This window comes from Pygocentrus nattereri, chromosome 27 (assembly GCF_015220715.1).
Source record: "Pygocentrus nattereri isolate fPygNat1 chromosome 27, fPygNat1.pri, whole genome shotgun sequence".
Lineage (NCBI taxonomy): Eukaryota > Metazoa > Chordata > Actinopteri > Characiformes > Serrasalmidae > Pygocentrus > Pygocentrus nattereri.
In genome coordinates this window covers 25625091-25641529 of record NC_051237.1, presented here as the reverse complement: position 1 = coordinate 25641529, position 16439 = coordinate 25625091, and the positions used below count along the sequence as shown (strand labels likewise).

Genomic DNA, 16439 nt, shown 5'->3' with positions numbered 1-16439 from the left:
CTGTAATATACGGCGCTGTGCGTATTAACAGGAGGGTCGTTACAGTAGCAGCTGTAATATACGGCGCTGTGTGTATTAACAGGAGGGTCGTTACAGTAGCAGCTGTAATATACGGCGCTGTGCGTATTAACAGGAGGGTCGTTACAGTAGCAGCTGTAATATACGGCGCTGTGCGTATTAACAGGAGGGTCGTTACAGTAGCAGCTGTAATATACGGCGCTGTGTGTATTAACAGGAGGGTCGTTACAGTAGCAGCTGTAATATACGGCGCTGTGCGTATTAACAGGGGAGGAGATACAGTGCTGTGGTTCACCTCAGTGCAGACAGCAGGAGATCAGTACCATCTCTGCAGTAAGGAGACTCGCTGTAGAGCCGTATAGCAGTGGGTCAGAAAGATCTCACACGGCTCTTTAACACAGCGCAGCTGGAACCGCCTGACCTGAATGAGCTTCTCTGTTTGTCCAGTGTAGCAGGCAGAGGGTGTGAGGTGTTATGATCAACAGCTTGTTGAGCATCCTCTGTTCTGCCACAGCCTCCAAAGAGTCCAGCTTGACTCCTACAACAGAGCCAGCCTTCCTAATTGACTGATATTTGGAGCTGTTCATAATTCCTTCCACCTTGGCTAAAGCCCCAGTTCCAGCTGCAGAGAAAGGGCCCAAGAGCATAATGCAGCCTCCACCATGCTTCACTGTGGGTGATGCGCAGTGTTGGCTTTGCACCAAACCTCATCAGACCGTTACACGTTTTCCCACATACTTGATGGCAGACTTGATGTAGGTTTTGGCAAAGCATAGCCAGGCTTGGACGTTTTTCTTTCTCAGGAAAGGCTTCAGTCCTGCCACCCGACCCCACATCCCAGACATATGAAGAATACGGGAGATTGTCGTCACATGCACTACACAACCACTACTTGCCAGAAATTCCTGCAGCTCCTTTACGTTGCCGTAGGGCCTCTCGTCAACCTTCCGGGCCAGTTTTCTTCTTGCCTTTCCATCAATTTTTGAGGGACATCCAGTTGTTGGTAATGTCACTGTTGTGCCAAACCTCTTGATGACCGTCTTCACTGTGTTCCATGGTGCATCCAGTGCTTGGAATTTGTTTTGTACCCTTCTCCTAGCTGATACCTTTCAGCAGTCGGATCCCTTTGATGTGTTGTGAGCTCCGTGGCTTTCGCAGCAAAGAAAATATGAGGCAAATCCTACTTGAACGGCTGAACTTTACATGGTTCATCAGAGCCACTTTAAATGATGTTAACTGTGACTGCTGTTTAACTTGGGTTTAAATGTGATCGGCTAATTCTGAACACAACCACATCCCCAATTATAAGAGGGTGTTCACACTAATGCAACCACATTATTTTAGTTTTGTTCTTTTAATTTCCCCCTATAAATGATTTCAGTTTGTTTTTCAGTGGATTGCACAGATTATGGGTCACATTGAAGGCGGAAATAAATCTGAAATGATTCACAGAAACCTGCCATTTCAACAGGGGTGTGTAGACTTTATACCCGCTGTATGTATAAATTATATAATATCATCACTCGCCTCATCATTACAGCACTGTATGACACAATTTCTTTCATGTAAATTAAAGAAAAATGTAAAAAGCCATTACTGGTCACGTCACATATACACTCACTGGCCGCTTTATTAGGTACACCTAATCAGTTGCTTGTTAACACAAACAGCTAATCAGCCAATCACACGGCGGCAACTCAGTGCATTGAGGCCTGTAGAGGTGGACAAGACGACTTGCTGAAGTGCAGGCCGAGCATCAGAACGGGGAAGAAAGGGGATTTAAGGGGCTTTGAACGTGGCGTGGTTGTTGGTGCCAGACGGGCTGGTCTGAGTATTTCAGAAACTGCTGATCTGCTGGGATTTTCACGCACAACCATCTCCAGGGTTTACAGAGAACGGTCCGGAAAAGAGGAAACATCCAGTGAGCGGTCAGTCGTGTGGACGAAAATGCCTTGCTGATGTGAGAGGTCAGAGGAGAACGGGCAGACTGGTTCCAGATGATAGAAAGACAACAGGAACTCAAACAACCAATCAGAATCTCTGAGGAACGTTTCTAGCACCTTGTTGAAAGTCTGACATGAAGAATTAAGACAGTTCTGAAGGCAAAAGGGGGTCCAGCCTTTTACTAGCAAGGGGTACCTAATAAAGTGGCCAGTGAGTGTATGCTGCTATAAGTTTCAGCCCCCTGAACTCAAAACGCCTTCGCACGTCCCTGGTGTCGTGTAAAGCGATCACTCGGAGAGAACGTTGGAATATGTTCCTTATTCTTTCTCTCACACAGTCTCCATCTGAGTAACAACCACAAGAAGGAAGTTCCGTTTTCAGTGAGATCGTGAGTGATAAGACAGTGATGACAGTCAAAATAAACTCTTTAAATGAAAACAAAACCTACCCCAGCGCATATTTATAGTTAACTCTGTACATTAAACTTCTGCCCTGTTAGAACTGAAGGTTCTATTCAGGTACATTTCTCGTTCGTCAAGGTACAAACAATGTAAATGTTCCCTCAAAGGTTCTACAGTGGTCTGATTGTGAACCTTAACTCTCTACTGCATACATTATGATAGTAATTCTTGATTATTAAATTATATTACTTATAATATCATATACAACAATTATTAAATTAAATATATATTTTTTTAAATATGTCCATTGGAGTGTGTTGCCTTGGGGCAACATAGTGAGACAACGGGAAGTGATGACATAGAGCCATGTTCCCTGAAGCAGTGAGACCTGGCTAAATACATTACACTGTCACGCAGTGTTGCCTGTAGGCAACAAACAAAAAAATTGATACTGAATTTTAAAGAAGAGGGTTAATTGCGCCCACTAAGAGCTAGAATGACCAACTCAAACTCTTTCCTCTTTAAATGTGTGTGTTAGGGTGGGGAGGGTGAGTAGGATGAGAAGGGCGAGTAAGATGGGTTGGGGGTAGCGGGGTAGATTGTTACAAGATATTGTGGAATTGAAAAGATATGGTTATAATTGTAACTGTTTTCTTTCAAGTTGTGAAATAAAAGGGATATATATATATACATATATATATATATATATATATGTGTGTGTGTGTGTGTGTGTGTGTATAATGTTAATAAGTGAGGAAAATAATTTTGTTGCCCTGAGGCAACATCATGCAATACAGGGTTAAATACGTTTCTCCAGGTGAAAAGTTGGTATTTGTACCTTTTCAGAACCGAATGTTTTAAAACAGAACAGTAGAATAAAAGTCTGGAGGCGAGGCGGGAGACGGTACAGTTATGATCCCTGACTAAAGGGACCCTAGAGAGAGCAGGTAGGATATTTTCATAGCTTAAGTCACATGATCAGAGCATACTGCCAGCAGAGCCAGCTGGTTTGCCTGGTTTTTAAGGAAGCTCCCAGTCTAATGTCAGTTCAGTGCACAGTAGCATTAGCTTACATAAAGTAATATTCATATTTCGACTTTTTAACGACCTCATCATTCAGACAATGTAGGGATATTCCACAGAAGAATATTCACAGGATAACGCGTATCGGCTTCGGAACATTTTTGATGATCACAGAATGCGACAGATTTCCAAACTCCATTGATTTTTCTCATAGAGAAATTCTCTTAGACCCCGAGTTCCTTATACGGGCAAAAGAGCGCTGACTACAGAATGACCACATGACTGTAGCGGTCCTGTGTGACCCACAGTGCAGACCGAACATGCCGCTCAGCCTCTCCGAACAGAGCCGACGCAGACAGAGGTGTGTTTTTTGGTCCAAAAACTCGTTGGATTTGTCGCCAGGTGTCTAAAGAGTTGCTGAATCCAGTGACAAAGTGGCTCAGCTGGCAACATTGGCATTAACAGCAGAAGGGTTTTAGTGGGAGAGTTCGGATGTGGTGAGGCGGCCAGGTGAGCTTATATGGAGTACTTTCTAATTTTATGGCTTTAAATGCAGCTCATTTTAGGACCACAACTATACTTTATAAAAGAAAAAGAATGAGCACATTAAATATAAAGTAGCAGAAAATGTGTTCTCTGTAGAGGCTGTTCACAAAATATATAGTTTAATTGGGGGGTGTTTCAATCTTTGCATACAATTATTTTATTAATTTTACTGGATTAACCAATCTACATAATAATAATAATAATAATACATTAATAATAACAGAACTTTTAGAGTTATTTCACAAAAATGGTCAGTTTAGTAACACATTACTTAAGCCCTCTTTATACAGCATAACATTGACAAAAACATGCTCTGGCAGATGTCATATGCTGTCATAAGATGTTATGACAGACTATGTTCAGTATTATGACAGTGTCATGTAATCATTACCGCTAATTGTCATAATATTTGATGTTATGGCAGCACACAACAAAAATTACTATGCAACATGAGCCGTTTTAACATCAAACATTACGGTTCTGTTATATTACTAAATGTAATCTGCCAGAACATGTTTATAGCATGGTTATGACAGTGCAGCAGCCTTCAAGTTAACGGTAACACTTTACTGTAGAGCAGTTTATATAAGGCTTCATGACCCTTACATAAGCTTGTCATGAGAACTGACATAACCCTACGTGAATGTTTATAAATGCTTAATCCAATAGGCATCAGTTGTCATTAAGGCTACTTTATAGTGAATAACGCCTATTGGAATAAGCATTTATGCACATTTATGTAGGGTTATGTCAGTTGTCATGACAAGCTTATGGAGGCGTCATGTAGCCTTGTGAACACTGCCCTACAGTAAAAGACATTAGGCACTAAATTCTGCAGAAAATGCCGTGTTTGAGTTTGTTCTCTGTACAGGATATTTTCACTTAGAAAATCAGCTGAAACGTGTATTTATCAGCGCAGAGTGTTATATTGAGGCTCTGAGTTTAGTCTAAATCTAGACTCCTGGTTACCGCGGTTACAGGATGTGTAACCGCTCCTGTATGTGTGTCAGTGAGTCTGTGCTGAGGCGGTTTTGTCATGTTTTTCCTGTGCACCTGTGTGACGCTGCGCTCTCTCTCTCTGTGGCAGTGTGGGTGGTACTGGGGTCCGATGAACTGGGAGGACGCAGAGATGAAGCTGAAGGGGAAAGCAGACGGATCCTTCCTGGTACGGGACAGTTCAGACCCCCGATACATCCTCAGCCTCAGCTTCCGCTCGCAGGGCATCACCCACCACACGCGCATGGAGCACTACAGAGGTACGACCCGTACCATACACTAATAATAATGATAACAATAATAATAATAAGAAGAAGAATAATGCTTTCTTTTCCAGTCCCTTAAGCCTGTGGTACAAACTGTAACTATAAAATACACCATACTTCCAAAGGTTTTCAGTCACCCATCCAAATCATTGAGTTCAGGTGTTCCAGTCACTTCCATGGCCACAGGTGTATAAAGCCGAGCCCCTAGGCCTGCAGACTGCTTCTACAGACATTAGTGAAAGAATGGGTCGCTCTCAGGAGCTCAGTGAATTCCAGCGTGGTACCGTGATCGGACGCCACCTGTGCAGCAAGTCCAGTCGTGAAATTTCCTCACTACTAAATATTCCACAGTCCACTGTCAGTGGGATTATAACAAAGTGGAAGCGATTGGGAACGACAGCAACTCAGCCACGAAGTGGTCGGCCACGTAAAATGACAGAGCGGTCAGCAGATTCTGAGGGGCATAGTGCGCAGAGGTCACCAACTTTCTGTAGAGTCAATCACTACAGACCTCCAAACTTTACGTGGCCTTCAGATCAGCTCAAGAACATCGTAGAGAGCTTCATGGAATGGGTTTCCATGGCCGAGCAGCTGCATCCAAGCTTTACATCACCAAGCACAATGCAAAGCGTCTTCCCAGAAGAGCTGAAGCTGTTATAGCTGCACAGGGTGGGCCGACATCATATTAAACCCTATGGATTAAGAATGGGATGTCACTCAAGTTCATATGTGTGTGAAGCCAGACGACCAAATTCTTTTGGCTATATAGAGTATATAACATAAATACACACCTACACAGGGGGAACCCAAACACAATACACAGCCCTCATTTAACAGCACACATCTGCAGGAGTCAAATCAAAGTGGAGAGGACAGATCCTGCAACAGCAGACCACCAAACCAGCCAGCAAACAGCAAAAACTAACCAAAATACGACAAATTTGAGAAGCTCCTATTATTGTAAAACCCTGGCTCAAGGGAAGCAACATAAGAGTCCAAATCACAAGTCAGAAAACAATTTTATTAAAGGAAATAAAGAATTTTCAAACAAAGAGAAGTAGTGGAGGTTGGAGGCCCTGCTGCTGCGGGAGGACAGTGAGGAGCTCTCAGAAGAAAAGCGTTCTAGATATTACGGTGAAGAAGGACACATGGAAAAACTCCTTTGGGATAAGTTGGAGTGATGAAGCTCCATTGAACTTACAGTGGTGCTTAAAAGTTTGTGAACCCTAAAGAATTTTCTGTGTTTCTGCATAAATTTGACCTAAACTTCATCAGTTTTTCACACAAGTCCTAATAGTAGACCTACATGTATTGTACTACTGCGCATGCGTGGGGGAGTTGTAGCCCCTCCGTGCAAGATGGTGAGCTGCTGTTGCACAGCCTCCGGTCTGCTGTATCTATCCTCTGAGTTATCTGGACAGTGATGGTGAGATAAGAGGGTGACCTATCATTAAATACGTCTTCTACCCTGCACGGAGTGTATTCCTGTCTGTGTACCTCCAAAGAAGCCAGGAATCCTTGCTACCTCTTCCACCACTCGCTCCTCCCCCTTTTCACCATTACAAGATGTAGAGAACCAAATTAAACAAACGAGACAAAAGTATTAGACTCGGTCATTTATTTATTGAGGAAAATGATCCAGTATTTTATTTCTGTGAGTGGCAAAAATATGTGAACCTTTAGGTTAAGCAGGTAAATTGAAGGTGAAATTAGAGTTGGGTGTTTTCAGTCAATGGGACGGCAATCAGGTGTGAGTGACCACAGGTTACAAAACCATCTCTAAAGAGTTTGGATGTGCATTGGACAGATGCACAAAGGGAGGAAATTCAGGACCACCGCTATGCTCCCCAGGAGGGGTTGACCAACAAAGATCACACCAAAGTGAGGTGGGTAACAGTCCGTGAGGTTACAGAGGAACCCAGGGTTACTTCTAAGCATCTAAAGGCCTGAATCGCAGCGGCTACTGTTAATGTTCACCATCAGGAGAACACTGAACAACAATGGTGTGCATGGCAGGGCTGCAAGGAGAAGTTCTCCAACAAGAACATTGCTGCTCGTCTGCAGTTTGCTAAAGATCACATGGTGAACCCAGAAGGCTATTGGAGAAGCTTTATGTTTGGAGAAAGGAAAACACTGCATTCAGCATAAGAACCTTATCCATTCTGTGAAACATGGCGGTGGTAGTATCATGGTTTGGGCCTGTTTTGCTGCATCTGGGTCAGGACGACTTGCCATCATTGATGGAACAATTTTCCTCAATAAATAAATAAACAAGTCTAATACTTTTGTCTTGTTTTTTTTCTCTTCATCCAATATTAGGACTTGTGTGATGAAGGTTTTGGTCAAATTTATGCAGAAATTTTGAAAATTCTAAAGGGTTCACAAACGTTTAAGCACCACTGCATGTGGGATGAGTTGGAGTGATGGAGCTCTAGTGAATAATGTATATAGCGTGGCTGTATTGTTGTGCTGAAATAAACGTGTTGATATAAAATCGCAGAAACCCAGTTTCACTGAGGTGGTTGAATGTGAAGTTCTGCCCTGGAACAGACGGTAGCTGTTTCTGTTAGAGCAACAGGAAGAGGAGGAGGTGTAGCTGCTGTGTGGTGGCTTTAGAAGGCGGAACTGCTCCGATTCTGGCTTAAAACATTTGTTTCCCTCAAACATTCAGAATCAGTAACGTCTCTGTTTCCTTCAGTCACAGTTTGAGTTTCATTTTATTCCTTTGTTTTGATAAAAAGTCAACAGATCTGAATCTGAATGTTGTGAATCACAGGTCTTACATCTCAGGACTATCCTTGTGTTTCTCTGTCCAGCTGCACATCTGGACACCTTACTGCTCATATTGCACTTTCTGCGTACCTTATTGCGCATCTTGCACATCTGGACACAAGACACTTTATTTGGTAGCAATATCTGCACAAATTAGTTCATTCAGTGGTCATTATATGCCGTTACCTGCGCCTCCTCGTCCAGTCATTACTGCGCTGCGTCTGTGGTCTCAGGTTATAGATCTTATTCCAGATTGTTGTGGTTTTCTAGTTGTGTATCTGCCTGTAGAGAAGATCTCTATATTTATTCTTCCTGTTATACTGTCTAAACCCTTATTACTGTTACCGTACAGTGCTGTGTGTCCGATACTGGCTGCTAATTTGCTTCAGGATCAATAAAGTATCTGTCTGTCTGTCTGTCTGTCTGTCTGTCTGTCTGTCTGTCTGTCTGTCTGTCTAACTATCTGTCTGTCTGTTTATCCGTCTATCTATCTATCTATCTATCTATCTATCTATCTATCTATCTATCTATCTATCTATCTATCTGTCTTTCTGTTTCTCTGTCTGTCTATCCGTCTGTCTATCCGTCTGTCTATCTATCTATCTATCTATCTATCTATCTATCTATCTATCTATCTATCTATCTATCTATCTGTTTCTCTGTCTGTCTGTCTATCTATTTATCTATCTATCTATCTATCTATCTATCTGTCTGTCTGTCTGTCTGTCTGTTTCTCTGTCTATCTATCTATCTATCTATCTATCTATCTATCTATCTATCTGTCTGTCTGTCTGTCTGTCTGTCTGTCTATCTATCTATCTATCTATCTATCTATCTATCTATCTATCTATCTATCTATCTATCTATCTATCTATCTATCTAACTGTCTGTCTGTCGGTCTCTGTCTGTCTATCCATCCATCCATCCATCCATCCATCCATCCATCCATCCATCCAGCAGATATCACTTCCACATATAGCATGACTCCAAAATCATGGCTAGTGACTGATTTGAAGCTCTTTACGTTTTCCAGCTTAAACAGCTTGGAAGTTTTGGCCTTGGTGTTTTCCTCGTTTTGCATCCAGTAACTATGTTAGGTTGGTACATACACAGCATAGAGGTGTTAAACACATCCAATACAGAGACACACTTTAATACACAATTACTGAGCTTAACATAAAAGGGAAGAGTATAATACACAGTGTGCCATAACTTTTGCACAGGCCAACACCAAACGAAAAACAAAAAAACGCCCCGACTTTTAACGTTTCGTCTCTAATTTAGGCACTTTGGTATATTTAAATCTAGATATATGTCTAAGGCCACGCGAGCTGATTGGTTGAGAGGCTTTCTAACTGCTGTTTTTTCACCATAACACCACAGGTTTTTCACAAGACGCTGTTGCTAAGCAACGACTCCGACAGCTGTAGGAGACGCTAGAGCCATCTGAACGTTTTCACTTCTTACTTTGCCACAAACAGAAAACGGACACTGTTCTGTCACATCTGACCGACAGCCGATTCGGTCCGACTCTGAAGACGAGACGACGCTAAATTCCCAAACTGTCGTCACCACTGAGCAGCTTTTCAGTCGGCAGCTGTGACAGAAGAACAGCTGAACAACCTGGAATCAGCCAGAAATGAACTCCATTCGCCAAACTAAACGGGCTGTAAGAAGCTTTACAGACCGGCTGGAACAAAACAACATTAATACTGATCTGGACAAACTGACCAAACTGAGCTGAACCTGATATTGTGTCAGTTTTATGGCTCAGTCTGATTTGGTCCGACTCTGAAGATCAGACGACACGTTTGGCGATGACAGTTTGGGAATTTAGTGTAAGGAGCTGGAGAACGAACTGCCGGCGGTGATGTTATTTTGTAATTATGCACTCCCTCTCGTGTTCTGTTGCTCACAAATTACATCACAGTATATTGCAAAACGCTTTTCTAAGCATGCTCTGAATATCGTCCGTGATCAAAAACACTTTGCAACTGCATGTTTGTTTACAAAGAGAGCTTCATTAGTCCAGTTTAATTGCGTTTAGTACAGCACAGTGTGTAAAATGTTGAATAGAATCGGATTCCCAATTTTTGATAATATTTTTTTTATTTGGCTCATCAGTTATCAGAAGAAAATAAGATAAGATCCTTTATTAGTCCCACAGCGAGGGAAGCTCGCAGTGCTGTAGCAGCAAAGAGACAGCAGGGCACTCAAGAGTTAACAAAGTAATACACCTTATTAATTACTTAACGAGGTTACAGTGTGTTACTTATTACTGTACAGACTAAATATATAATGCTAAAGATAAAACATATAAACTCTGTCCTTTCTGCTGGTTAATGCTGGTCTGGTGCTGGTTTATGTTGGTCTGGTGCTGATTGAGTTGGTCTGGTACTGGTTTGTGCTGGTTCAGTGCTGGTTTGTGCTGGTTTATACTGGTCTGGTAGAGGTTTGTGCTGGTCTGGTGCTGGTTTACACTGGTCTGGTACTGGTTTAGGTTGGTCTGGTACTGGTTTATGCTGGTCTGGTGCTGATTGAGTTGGTCTGGTACTGCTTTATGTTGGTCTGGTATTGGTTTGTGCTGGTCTGGTGCTGGTTTGTGCTGCTCTGGTGCTGGTTTATGCTGGTCTGGTGCTGGTTTATGCTGGTCTGGTACTGGTTTGTGCTGGTCTGGTGCTGGTTTGTGCTGGTCTGGTGCTGGTTTATGCTGCTCTGGTGCTGGTTTGTGCTGGTCTGGTGCTGGTTTATGCTGCTCTGGTGCTGGTTTGTGCTGGTCTGGTGCTGGTTTGTGCTGCTCTGGTGCTGGTTTATGCTGGTCTGGTGCTGGTTTATGCTGGTCTGGTACTGGTTTGTGCTGGTCTGGTGCTGGTTTATGCTGGTCTGGTGCTGGTTTATGCTGGTCTGGTACTGGTTTGTGCTGGTCTGGTGCTGGTTTGTGCTGGTCTGGTACTGGTTTGTGCTGCTCTGGTGCTGGTTTGTGCTGGTCTGGTGCTGGTTTGTGCTGCTCTGGTGCTGGTTTGTGCTGGTCTGGTACTGGTTTGTGCTGCTCTGGTGCTGGTTTATGCTGGTCTGGTGCTGGTTTGTGCTGGTCTGGTGCTGGTTTGTGCTGCTCTGGTGCTGGTTTATGCTGGTCTGGTATTGGTTTGTGCTAGTCTGGTGCTGGTTTATGCTGCTCTGGTGCTGGTTTGTGCTGGTCTGGTGCTGGTTTGTGCTGCTCTGGTGCTGGTTTATGCTGGTCTGGTACTGGTTTGTGCTGGTCTGGTGCTGGTTTGTGCTGGTCTGGTACTGGTTTGTGCTGGTCTGGTGCTGGTTTGTGCTGGTCTGGTGCTGGTTTGTGCTGCTCTGGTGCTGGTTTGTGCTGGTCTGGTGCTGGTTTATGTTGGTCTGGTGCTGGTTTTATTATAAATACACTAATTAGAAATTTTTAAAAAATCTAAAAATCTTTACACTGTAAGAATATTTTACATGTCTTGCGCGTGGAATATTGCACACAGCTACAGCTTACCCACTGTAGGTGTGTGAGGTCCAGTGAGGGTGGGGTGGGGGCGCTGGGAGCAGTGCTGGTTGTACAGCCGTATCGTCGAGCTGTATTTAGTGTTTAACACTACCTCCGCTAAACTGGGTAAGACTGTTCTGTAATTGTTCCTCTGCTGAGGGAAACACTCTGAAAAGACTTAAACTACTAACTCTGGCACCCTCCAGTGGACGGTAGTAACACTGCATGTTTTCTGCCAGTTTTCCCAGCAGCTCCTGTCCAGATATTTCCTTGAGGCTGGTAGAGTCGAGGTACTGCCTCCCACAAAACAAGCAGCTGTTATTCTGCTATTTTTGCTTATTTATATATTGCTATGCATGTAAAGTCCTTTATAAACCTGCCCTCAGTCTCTGTTCTTCTACACTCTTAAAAAAGATGGTTCTTCAAGGGTTCTTTAGGAAAGAAAACAATTCTATATAGAACTATAAACACTCAAAGAACCATTTGCATGATTAAATGGTTCTTTGCATCAAGTAAAGGTTCTTCAGATTATGAAGAATGTGTTCTATATGGCACCAAAAAGGTTCTGGAGTTTTGAAGATGTCAAGCTTGTGACCCTTTTTGGTGCTACATAGAACCATTTCCAAAAGGTTCTATGTAGAAGCATCTACAACGCATTCAGCATCATTCTGAATAACCATTTCACCATACAGAGAACCATTTATTCATGCAAAGGGTTCTTTGAGTGGTCATATTTCTATATAGAACCATTTTCTTCAATTTATAACCTTCTCTTTAATGCTGTTCTAGGCAAAACATGACATTATAGACATAGTATATTCATATTTATATATAATATAGCTATATTATGTCAGAAAACTTGCTAGACTGAACATGTCATACACCGGTCAGGCGTAACCTCTTCGTTTCTACGCTCACTGTCCAGTTTATCAGCTCCACTTACTGTATAGCTGCACTCTGTAGTTCTACAGTTACAGACTGTAGTCCATCTGTTTCTCTGATACTCTGTTACCCTGTTCTTCAGTGGTCAGGACCCCCATGGACCCTCATAGAGCAGGTACTGTTTGGGTGGTGGGTCATTCTCAACACTGCAGCAACACTGACGTGGTGTGTTAGTGTGTGTTGTGCTGGTACGAGTGGATTAGACACAGCAGTGCTGCTGGAGGTTTTAAACACATCATTGTCGCTGCTGGACTGAGAATAGCCCACCAACCAAAAATATCCAGCCCACAGCGACCTGTGGGCAGCGTCCTGTGGGCAGCGTCCTGTGGGCAGCGTCCTGTGGGCAGTGTTCTGTGGGCAGCGTCCTGTGGGCAGTGTTCTGTGGGCAGCGTCCTGTGGGCAGCGTCCTGTGGGCAGTGTTCTGTGGGCAGCGTCCTGAGGGCAGTGTTCTGTGGGCAGCGTCCTGTGGGCAGTGTCCTGTGGGCAGTGTTCTGTGGGCAGCGTCCTGTGGGCAGCGTCCTGTGGGCAGCATCCTGTGACCACTGATGAAGGACTAGAGGATGACCAACACAAACTGTGCAGCAGCAGATGAGCTGTCGTCTCTGACTTTACATCTAGAAGGTGGACCGACAAGGTAGGAGTGTCTAATAGAGTGGACAGTGAGTGGACACAGTGTTTAAAAACTCCAGCAGCACTGCTGTCTGATCCACTCAGACCAGCGCAACACAAACTAACACACCACCACCACGTCAGTGTTACTGCAGTGCTGAGAATGACCCACCACCCAAATAGTACCTGCTCTGTGAGGGTCCATGGGGGTCCTGACCACTGAAGAACAGGGTAACAGAGTTTCAGAGAAACAGATGGACTACAGTCTGTAACTGTAGAACTACAGAGAGCAGCTATACAGTAAGTGGAGCTGATAAAGTGGACAGTGAGCGCAGAGACAAGGTGGTCAGAATGTTACGCCTGACCGGTGTGGATAATGAATGGAATAAAGCTGAAATTCTCTCCATCTTTACAGCTTCTCTTTTATTTTGCGGTCTGCAGTGCTTTCAAGCGTCTTTTCTTTTCATTTTGATGTCTAGACACATAATTTAATCTCGTACCTTAACAGAAAAAAACAGCTTCACTGAAGTTCTCAGTCCGTCCAGGTTTACTCCTTTACACGGATCTGAATAGAGAGCCTTCATTCTCTTATCAACACGTGGGAAAATACATTTCTCTCTGGATCACACTTCCTTTTCCTCTGCCTGTCTTTATCCAGAGTCTCAGAGCTCCTGGTTTCAGTCTGTATAGATGATAAATGTAATAGCCAGTGAGGCTGCAGTGATACAGTCTAAGCTGCTTAATGCTAGTTTATGCCAGTCTGGTACTGGTTTTTGCTGGTCTGGTACTGGTTTATATTGGTCTGGTGCTGGTTTGTGCTGGTCTGGTGCTGGTTTGTGCTGGTCTGGTGCTGGTTTGTGCTGGTCTGGTGCTGGTTTGTGCTGCTCTGGTGCTGGTTTGTGCTGGTCTGGTGCTGGTTTATGTTGGTCTGGTGCTGGTTTTATTATAAATACACTAATTAGAAATTTTTAAAAAATCTAAAAATCTTTACACTGTAAGAATATTTTACATGTCTTGCGCGTGGAATATTGCACACAGCTACAGCTTACCCACTGTAGGTGTGTGAGGTCCAGTGAGGGTGGGGTGGGGGCGCTGGGAGCAGTGCTGGTTGTACAGCCGTATCGTCGAGCTGTATTTAGTGTTTAACACTACCTCCGCTAAACTGGGTAAGACTGTTCTGTAATTGTTCCTCTGCTGAGGGAAACACTCTGAAAAGACTTAAACTACTAACTCTGGCACCCTCCAGTGGACGGTAGTAACACTGCATGTTTTCTGCCAGTTTTCCCAGCAGCTCCTGTCCAGATATTTCCTTGAGGCTGGTAGAGTCGAGGTACTGCCTCCCACAAAACAAGCAGCTGTTATTCTGCTATTTTTGCTTATTTATATATTGCTATGCATGTAAAGTCCTTTATAAACCTGCCCTCAGTCTCTGTTCTTCTACACTCTTAAAAAAGATGGTTCTTCAAGGGTTCTTTAGGAAAGAAAACAATTCTATATAGAACTATAAACACTCAAAGAACCATTTGCATGATTAAATGGTTCTTTGCATCAAGTAAAGGTTCTTCAGATTATGAAGAATGTGTTCTATATGGCACCAAAAAGGTTCTGGAGTTTTGAAGATGTCAAGCTTGTGACCCTTTTTGGTGCTACATAGAACCATTTCCAAAAGGTTCTATGTAGAAGCATCTACAACGCATTCAGCATCATTCTGAATAACCATTTCACCATACAGAGAACCATTTATTCATGCAAAGGGTTCTTTGAGTGGTCATATTTCTATATAGAACCATTTTCTTCAATTTATAACCTTCTCTTTAATGCTGTTCTAGGCAAAACATGACATTATAGACATAGTATATTCATATTTATATATAATATAGCTATATTATGTCAGAAAACTTGCTAGACTGAACATGTCATACACCGGTCAGGCGTAACCTCTTCGTTTCTACGCTCACTGTCCAGTTTATCAGCTCCACTTACTGTATAGCTGCACTCTGTAGTTCTACAGTTACAGACTGTAGTCCATCTGTTTCTCTGATACTCTGTTACCCTGTTCTTCAGTGGTCAGGACCCCCATGGACCCTCATAGAGCAGGTACTGTTTGGGTGGTGGGTCATTCTCAACACTGCAGCAACACTGACGTGGTGTGTTAGTGTGTGTTGTGCTGGTACGAGTGGATTAGACACAGCAGTGCTGCAGGAGGTTTTAAACACATCATTGTCGCTGCTGGACTGAGAATAGCCCACCAACCAAAAATATCCAGCCCACAGCGACCTGTGGGCAGCGTCCTGTGGGCAGCGTCCTGTGGGCAGCGTCCTGTGGGCAGTGTTCTGTGGGCAGCGTCCTGTGGGCAGTGTTCTGTGGGCAGCGTCCTGTGGGCAGCGTCCTGTGGGCAGTGTTCTGTGGGCAGCGTCCTGAGGGCAGTGTTCTGTGGGCAGCGTCCTGTGGGCAGTGTCCTGTGGGCAGTGTTCTGTGGGCAGCGTCCTGTGGGCAGCGTCCTGTGGGCAGCATCCTGTGACCACTGATGAAGGACTAGAGGATGACCAACACAAACTGTGCAGCAGCAGATGAGCTGTCGTCTCTGACTTTACATCTAGAAGGTGGACCGACAAGGTAGGAGTGTCTAATAGAGTGGACAGTGAGTGGACACAGTGTTTAAAAACTCCAGCAGCACTGCTGTCTGATCCACTCAGACCAGCGCAACACAAACTAACACACCACCACCACGTCAGTGTTACTGCAGTGCTGAGAATGACCCACCACCCAAATAGTACCTGCTCTGTGAGGGTCCATGGGGGTCCTGACCACTGAAGAACAGGGTAACAGAGTTTCAGAGAAACAGATGGACTACAGTCTGTAACTGTAGAACTACAGAGAGCAGCTATACAGTAAGTGGAGCTGATAAAGTGGACAGTGAGCGCAGAGACAAGGTGGTCAGAATGTTACGCCTGACCGGTGTGGATAATGAATGGAATAAAGCTGAAATTCTCTCCATCTTTACAGCTTCTCTTTTATTTTGCGGTCTGCAGTGCTTTCAAGCGTCTTTTCTTTTCATTTTGATGTCTAGACACATAATTTAATCTCGTACCTTAACAGAAAAAAACAGCTTCACTGAAGTTCTCAGTCCGTCCAGGTTTACTCCTTTACACGGATCTGAATAGAGAGCCTTCATTCTCTTATCAACACGTGGGAAAATACATTTCTCTCTGGATCACACTTCCTTTTCCTCTGCCTGTCTTTATCCAGAGTCTCAGAGCTCCTGGTTTCAGTCTGTATAGATGATAAATGTAATAGCCAGTGAGGCTGCAGTGATACAGTCTAAGCTGCTTAATGCTAGTTTATGCCAGTCTGGTACTGGTTTTTGCTGGTCTGGTACTGGTTTATATTGGTCTGGTGCTGGTTTGTGCTGGTCTGGTGCTG

General features: G+C 43.8%; 1 protein-coding gene across 2 annotated transcripts in view; it reads left to right on the top strand.

Moving 5' to 3' along the window:
- LOC108415926 (suppressor of cytokine signaling 7-like) overlaps window positions 1-16439 on the top strand; it is a 55184-nt gene that overhangs the window by 26471 nt on the left and 12274 nt on the right. For both annotated transcript variants that reach the window (XM_037535476.1, XM_037535475.1), the window contains one exon: window positions 5020-5188. In XM_037535476.1, the coding sequence (XP_037391373.1) occupies window positions 5020-5188 (169 nt within the window). The remainder of the gene's footprint in view (window positions 1-5019; window positions 5189-16439) is intronic.